This window comes from Morone saxatilis, unplaced genomic scaffold (genome assembly GCF_004916995.1).
Source record: "Morone saxatilis isolate NCDOM2014 unplaced genomic scaffold, NCSU_SB_2.0 Contig14, whole genome shotgun sequence".
Lineage (NCBI taxonomy): Eukaryota > Metazoa > Chordata > Actinopteri > Moronidae > Morone > Morone saxatilis.
In genome coordinates this window covers 6,117,807-6,126,503 of record NW_023339696.1, presented here as the reverse complement: position 1 = coordinate 6,126,503, position 8,697 = coordinate 6,117,807, and the positions used below count along the sequence as shown (strand labels likewise).

General features: G+C 38.8%; 1 protein-coding gene across 1 annotated transcript in view; it reads right to left on the bottom strand.

Moving 5' to 3' along the window:
* Positions 1 to 8,697, bottom strand: part of cacna1ha (calcium channel, voltage-dependent, T type, alpha 1H subunit a) — a 52,713-nt gene that overhangs the window by 39,998 nt on the left and 4,018 nt on the right. The window contains exons 4-5 of the mRNA XM_035654996.1: positions 5,290 to 5,449; positions 1,400 to 1,715 (exon numbers count right to left, since the gene is read on the bottom strand). Coding sequence (XP_035510889.1) covers positions 1,400 to 1,715; positions 5,290 to 5,449 — 476 coding nt within the window. The remainder of the gene's footprint in view (positions 1 to 1,399; positions 1,716 to 5,289; positions 5,450 to 8,697) is intronic.

Sequence of the window (8,697 nt, the reverse complement as noted above, 5' to 3'; positions counted from 1 at the left end):
AACCAATGGGGGACATCACGATAGGTTCACACTTGGTTGTTACTATTAAATTCTAGTAAGAGGCCTGAAGTCAAGAAAAAACAAACAAATAAACTAGTATTAAATGACCCAAAACAAATTTGGTATTTCCGTTTCCAAACTTGAACATACTTGAATCAATGAGTAACCAAGACGGGAAGCCATCATGCTATATTTGGTGCATGGCCAAACCCTGGGTGGGAACCAATCAAGCCACAGGCATGGTTGTGGTGAGTACTCAATGTGACATGTTAACAGCTTGTTGTACTCTGCAGGAGTCCCTGGGTAACCCTGAATTAACTCAATTTGGAACCATGGGCTGAAATGTTTTCAAAACCCTGCACTGAGATGTATAATTCATATTCTTTAGATTTACAAATACTGAGGGAATACAGCTGTAGACTGGCATAACAAGGTAAGAAAGAATTTAACATTCAACATAGTGGTTTTTTTTTTTCTACATACCACTTTTTTTTTCTGTCTCGCTTTATTTTACTCAATGTCTAATTCTGTTTCCATTCACCTGTCAGCAAATAGGCTGTAACATGTTAAGAGGTTTAGGCAAGGTGATAAATGTGTTGTTCATGTAATCACTGTATGCATGTGAATAAACCAATGACTCATGCCTACAACTTTTCAAGAGTCAAGGAAATGTATCATCATTATACAACACAAGGCTGTATATTGAAATGAAGGTTTGTAGTTGCTTAATGCTCACACATATACACACACACAGATCATAAAAGAAAAAAATGAACAAAATCAAATTTTTAAAGCCTCTGACTGAAAATTGAGACCACGCACACACACACACACACAGGACAGTTGTGTGTACCTAAGAGGGATTAGTATGTGTGTTTTTTGTATGTGTGTTTGGGTATGTGTATCTGGGGTAATTCGAAGGTAAGACCCTCTTTGAGAAAGTCATGTTGTGCAAGTCAAAGTCTATTAGACACAGAGTCAGATCTATCAGTGGGTTCTGGACAGATCTATTAAAAGGCTTGGAATTCATATCACAACAGCACAGACAGTGTTAGCACAAAGACTGTGATGGGGAAAAGCCTGCTGCGGGCTACTGGGGGAGCTGGAATCAGCAAGAGGGGAAAAGAAAAATATATTTTCACAACCCGTGAGTAGAGAGAAATGGCTTTCAGGTCATGATACATGCACTCTGATGGCCCCAGTGGAGGAATTTCTTAAAGGATGACTTTGAAATGTCAACACACCTTACTGCTTTTGTGCATACAAAAAGCCAATTTTTCACCACACTCCACTCAATTCAACTCTTTAAACTAAAATCTCCCACAAACTCTTGTAAACAGTAATACATTCTGTGTGTTTTAGCTTCCTCATTTAAATCAGCACATATATCTCTTCTTACCTGGAATATGGCTATCCAGGCATAGCCAATGTTGTCAAAGTTGACAGCTCCCTTGTGAGGGTTGATGTCTCCGGGGCGACACACATTATAGTACTGATTCCAGTTAACACAGCCGTTAACACCCACCACAGGGGCCGATCCAATCAGAGCTGAATTTTGGTGGGAAGCAGCCAATGAGCACTCTGCACCGCCCTCAGTGTAGGCCGGCACATCGTGGCAGCGCAGCATCCCATTCTCGCGGGCAGCCGAGCAGATAAATGGGCTGTCTTCACCTTCCTCGGACATGTAGTAAAGACTTATGGACAAGTTGTACATCCTGGATGGAAAAGGAATAACAAAAAACAAATAGCTATTTAGTTATAATACATTGTTTATGGATACATTTAGCTTCAGGATATATCATGACCTTTTTTTGTGTTTGTTTTAAAGATGTTTTGCTTGTATGTTTTTGCTGCAAGTTCTATAGTAGGTTATATTAGCAAAATACTGTAGATACACTAAAAACGCATTGATGTCCACTGTGAGGAATGAATCAGTCTCCCATTACAGGAAAATAGAATCTATAGTGATTTGTGATCATAAGCAGGGCAGTGGTTTATTCTTTAAGATATACTGATTTGTAATCATTCAGAAATAGTTTAGTGCGTGCCTAAGGGTTTAAAAGTGCTTTTATAGAAAAGAGAAATACACATATCCTCTCTAGGACCTTGACTGCAAAAAATAAAAATTATTTGGCTTTCTCAGAAAATAACAAGATATTGCTTGCACCTCTTGCACTGACTTTCTATTGATCCTATTGTACCCATATGCAGAATCGGATTATCCTTTGTGCTATATGTGAGCTCCCACATAGAAACCCGTACTAGAAATGAGCAAACAGTGTTATCAATGAGGGTGGACATATCATTGATCTTATTAAATCGGCACATATCCAATCACAGATGTTATCTTTGAATTTGCCACAAAACACCTCCAGCAACAACAACCAACTACTCCCACACTATTTTCACACTGTATCAACAATGTGTGTTCTCTTCTTGTACAGCATCTCATAAATCCTCTGAACAACAGACTAATGGGATAGATTAATCTTCTGTTTTATAATTGCTCAGTTGCTCAAAAACCACAATGAAGCTTCAACCAATAGGGTGAAATGTGTTAAACATCTTCAGTGGAAGCTGTGGACAGTGTAACTGCTCACTTCTATATTAGCTGACATGAAGTTACTACTTAGTTAAATGGCTGATTTCCTTTCGTCCTCATTGTAGCCCAAACTGCAGTTTGTTAAGAGCTTGAGAAGTAGCTTTTGCAGCTTGTAATCCCCAGAAGCAAATCTCTAACATCTAATCTTTTAATTTTAATCTTTTTGTTTTGATCAAAACCGTCACTACCCAGTTAATTCTCCTCAAACATTCACTTCACAGAGGGGAATTCACAGTTGCGCTCAATCTCATTTTGGCCACAACATCCTTGTCCTATCCACTCCTCCTCCATTTATGCATTCACATGTAGGCATTGCCAAATCAAGAGCTATCCCAGAGTGGAAGTGGACTACCAATCCCTCCAACAATGAGTCTGCACTGGTGTTTATTGATGGAAACCAAAAACTAGAGGAATAGAAACTGTCTCTTGCTACTTAGTGAAATATGATTTTGTTCATACGACATTCTCCCTACACTGTCTTTTCATGGTGAGTTTAGACTTAGAATATCTATGAATATGTAGGAAGTAGAGTGAAAAAAGGGAAACCACTTTGTCCCTTAATTTATTCAACTAATAAATACAGTTTACACACTTCAATCAAAAGGGGAAAATATTATACACTTAATAGCACATGCGTATGCATACTATTTTGCATTTAAAGTGAAACAGCACAAACAACTCAAAAGATTAGTGAGCAAGGCATCTATCTGTATCCATGGTGACAGCTGTTTCATGGTAGAAAATGCTGAGTGCATCCCACAGTTTACCTGCTTATTTATACCCTCCTCTTTAAAGTGGAGAGTCCTCTATAACAGTGAGTGGGCCTTTATGCGGAGTGACATTCACTCTTGAACTACTAGTGGGGAGGGACCAGTTTGGGAAAGGATCATCTTACTCTCTGCCAGAGTGTCTAGTGGTTGACTCCCATTATGTTCCAGCCATTCCTGTCCTTTTTCCCCTGTAATCTGAGTCATACTGTATACAACATGTTAGTGTCCTTATGATGTCTAAAAACTAACAGTAGAAAGAGCTAATGCATGAGGTTGAGTGTGTGCACATGGCATACTGCAATATAGTCAGGATTCACATTGTACTGGAGGTCAGACAGCCATTTGTTCTGTGAGAGAAAACACAGCATCCTTGGCTATGAAATATTAAGACGCTGTTCTCTTTCTGTCTTCCTCTCTTACACACAGCAAGGATTCAGCAACATGAACTCTGGTACAATGTGTACCATTACATCAAAAACAGAATTAGTTCAAGGATGTTGAAGGGACATTTTTGGCTTCCTGCGGTTGTGGACATTGAAGCAGTCTTTCTTTCTCTTTTGTATAATTTCAGTGCCCGCGGCTGAATTGGTGACTCTGATCTCTGTGTATGTGCATGTGTGCCTGTTCGTGTGTTTGTCTTCTGAGGGAGATAGTGGTTGTTTGTCTGCTGCTCTTGTCTTGTAAGACATATCTTGTCCTATTTACCACAAATAAGATATGTCTGGGAGAACAGGCTTATTTAATGTTTTCATAATGTGCGCATTGTGAAAGGAAATGCAGCTTTGTCATGTCATGTTTACCAAGTTTGCCCCTTGTCAAAGTCAGTCACAATATAATTTGCCAATTTGTCAACCCTGATACATGTTAAATCTATTTTGTAATGTTTACACTTCATTCCCAAGAGAGAGAGTGAAATGTTTCCTTCTGTTTAGTAATTTTCAAGGATTTTACATCCAAGGTAGTTATCATGTTTGGCCTGTTTAATTATCCTGTCCACAAATTTAAATATTTATTTTTTTTCACATTTTCTATTTTTTGCCTTTTCTGGACTGTTATGATTTAGTAATCTTTGAGTTCACAGTCACATCCCACAAGCCTATGTTTGAAAAAATGTATTGTAATCTGTTCAACCTTAACTTTATCTTCATCTTACGACAGGAGAATCACATCATCGGCAAAGAGGAAGAGCTTAATTTTTTCATCGAGGTGTTTGGTGAACTGGTGCATTGGACTGTACTCATTAATAAGTTTATAACTTATATAATTTTAGTTTATGTTAAATAACAGCCTTATCTCACTTCTTACTTCTCTCTCTATCTCTCCTTGCTTCTCCTTGTATGTGTGTGAGGCCATACGGTGGTTTTTATCCTGAGGGCGTGATGCAGTTTGCGTACTTGAGCACGTAACATTCTGTATTCTTGCTACAGGCAACAGCTGACTGTTACACCCTATGACAACTCAACACAAACTCTAACAAGAGAGAGCAAAGAGAGAAGCAGAGAGAGAGAAACAGAAGGAGAGGGAAGAAAGAAAGATCATTTTTGAGTTAAGTGAGCTGAGCATATTTGAAGATTTCATGTGTGAATGCTGGAGGCAGTGCTGGTCACCATATGTATGTGGAGAACAGCACTTGCAAAGTATGGTGGATTTTATCTGTTTGGGGGAATTTAAAAATTTACTGCAACTTCTAATTCTACGGATGGAGCTTGTATTTTCCACTTATCTCTGTTTTGTCTCTACTCAAGTAAAGAGAACTTGAATCAGATCCTATTCTCGCCAAAGTGCTTCTTCCCTCAAATCTAATATAGATTTGACCACAGTCTTGAAGAGGCAATTTCCTGGAGCCATTTGTGCTACTTCCAGCCCAGAAGAAAAGGAGCAAATGCAAATACTTTATCACAAGACCAAATTCCTTACGTTCTGATGTCCTCTCCCAGGAAGCAGCGGTTGCGCAGTAGCCCCGCCCACAGCTGGACTCCAACAATGCCGAAGATGAAAAACACAAAGAAACAGAGGAGGAGGACATTTCCCAGCATGGGTAGAGTGTCCAATAGCAGTGTCACCAAGATGCGCATACCTAAATAGTGGGACACAAAAAGAAATCAGAAGTCAGAAATTATTAATCTACATTTTTTTATGCTTAAGCATATACACACATGTTTAAAGTTCACATACATGATTGATTGATGAGTTTTGCATGCGGTGCAGCAGCTAGCCTTTTACTGACCCTCTAGTTATAGTACACCCTGACCACCTCTATTGATCTTGTGAGCATGGAACCCACAACTTCTTCCCCACAGCCAATATAATTACAAGTGATGACAATACTGAAAGTGACAGTTTGACGTTATTTCATCCTCCGGGAATTTGAACTCACAGCTTCCCCGTGGCTAGTATTATCTAACCACACACTTTCAGCATCCATCTCCAGTTGTCAGATGTGTTTAGCATCAGCAGAGTTAGGGATCTACTCCCTGAGGTCCTCACAATGTGTTCTGGCCCCTTTTCACTTTTATCGCAGCCTTGTCACATTGACCACACATACGGTATGGCAATTCCATACTTTTTCTGCTACTTTTGACAGTGGCAATGATATTTAAACTTAAATCTCGGTCTGTTTTTTGTAAAATATGTGACAGCCAGGCAGGTCTAATGAGATGTGATCATGGTTTAGGGGTGGAATAGAAACCAGAAAATCATACTTCTGGTCCATTAACTAATTTAATATCCATTTTCAATCATTGTCTGATCACCGATCTGTCTCTTATTATCTCGTGTTGTGACTGAGAGGTTCAACTTTTAACATACCAGCCTTTTTATATCTGTCAACCGGGTATTCTCTTTTGCTCTTCACAGTTTCTCACAAAATAGAGGTTACACAGAGGGGCAAAATAAGAACACCTTACACAGACTCTAATGATGCACAATTTTCATCATAAAACTGAAGAAGAGCAGAGTATGTCTGTATACATGCTTGAGGTAGACAGCAATACTCTAGAGACACTACAACATTGCTGTCTACTAAACTCACTGAGTAAACAGCACACAGATGCCTTACTATAGAGGCATCTGTGTGCAGTGAAATCTGCTCAGCAAACACAAACATTTGACAGCATCGACATCCCCTAAGCAGAATACTAATGGTTTCTCCATACACTATTTTGGGCATGCAGGCGTGATTTATTATATGTGCAATATGCTAAATTCTTTGGTTAGAACAGTACAGAAAGGGGTTAAAAAAATACAAAGACATTTCAAACTAGATTGGCGTTGCGTTCATTCCCAGAGTATATCGCTCTTTGTTAAAGGTAGGTTTAATTAAACTAATGCAATCGAATGGGGCACAAGTGGCAGAGCATTAGAAACAAAGAATGGCCATATATCTAGCAAGTCATGCCACTGGGATAAGTTATGTTTCCTAAGGCTGGAATTTCTGAAAAAAAAAAGAAGAAAAAAACGCTTTCATACTGCCAGGCAATAAACCTTATTTTAGCCAGCAGGAAACTGATTGGAATTGAATGTTGTTGAGAAGAGACAAAGAGAAAGATTTTAAATATAAGAAAACTGAATAATCCTCAAATATGTCAAAATGTTTTTTACCCTTTGAGATGTTGTGGAGGATTGTTGACTGAGGTCCTAATCTATGATACGATCTTGTAATAAATTGCTTATTAGATTAGATCTGAGAGTAATTAAATATTTTTATGTAAATTGTCATTGGTACTGCAGGAATTTAATCCAGTTATAGCAGAATATGTGCAATGAACCTTTGAGGTGGTATCCATGAATAAGCATGGGAGCTGGAGCTGTAGTTGTATGCTGAGTATATTTTAATTGCACAAGTGCAACAACATGTGCAATGTGTAAGGTCTTGGGCACAGAGTGTGTGGGCGTCTCCAAGCACACCTGCTATTCTGCTTCCTGTGTAACAGGGTGAAGTGGAATATAGATCAGAGGGTGTGGTGAGTAATAAGTACATTCTCCTTTACATTACTGACCTCCTCGCTCTGAAACAGCTGTGCCAATCACATGACAACAGCAGCTCAACATATGTAAAGATATTTCTTCAGGAAATTGTTGTCATATTATTATCATATTCTACTATGATGATAGAAATAAATAGCAAAAAAAAATTGATGTTTATATGACCACCTCAATCCAGCGTTGTTTTACTTTTATTTATACTGCATAAATGGTCAAATAATATTAGAAAATGTGACACAGCAGCATCTGCACTGTTTCTTATTTCCAAAATGAAACATGAAATGCTACTTTTAGTTAAAAGAACATTGAACAGGAGGCAATGACACACAGGATTAATGAGCCCCTTTAATCCGAGTTATAGCTGATGTTTGTAGAGGTGTGTGTGGTTAGTTTGTAGCAGCCTGGTGGCACTTCCCAAATCGCATGACGCAGATTCATCAACATATCTGTCCTGCTGCCTTTGTATGTCTGCAGGGATTTAATGAACTGAAGGAGGAGCTTTTCATACAGTGCAAAGCAGCTGTGCACAGCTGTACTGTTAGAATCATTCATATTCATTATAAATGCAGACTGACTTACTTTAGTGTAGATTTAAACTTATCTACTAGTTGGAGAGGACTAAAATGGTTTATTTACATTTTAAGAATTATTCCTCATTTCTGTGCATTCGCTCTGTGCTGGTTGCTGCACCGCCATGAAAAAATAGGACCCAGGGAGTGCTGCTCACTGTATCTAGGCTACAGCACAAAAACACATTTAACATCTGTCTAACAATGGATACTTCTCATCTACTTAAGCAGCAAGACAAACAGAGAGACAGAGTAATAGCAGAATGGTTAGAGACAAACAGAGACACTGAGTAAAAACTGTTTAACCTGGCTATTAGCCTGGCTTACAAACACTCAAAAGAGAAGAAAAGATGAGATGGACTGGAAGAGATTAAAAAAACAGAGAGGAAAAATTAAGTAAGCTGGTGTTAAACATCCTCATGGTGCCTCTGATTGTGTATACATGTGAGTATATGAGTCTGTGGGCTTTGGGGTATGTTTGTATCTACACTGACCTTGAGTTTCCAGCCCCAAGTAATACCTCTCACTGTCATCCTCATTGCAATTCTCTCCCTCTTTCTTCTCTCCATCTACCTCCCTGTGTCAGGCACTCCAGGGAGCAACTGGAAACTTGTTACAATAATATAAGTTTCACTTCACCTTATCCATTGCTGTAAAGATTGTTTCTCAGGGCTACTGTTAGCTTAGCGATAAGGTTAATGTTACATTTTCAGTCCTCACAGAGGTAGAACAAAACGATAAAGGTGTGTGTGTGTGTGTGTGTCCGTGTATG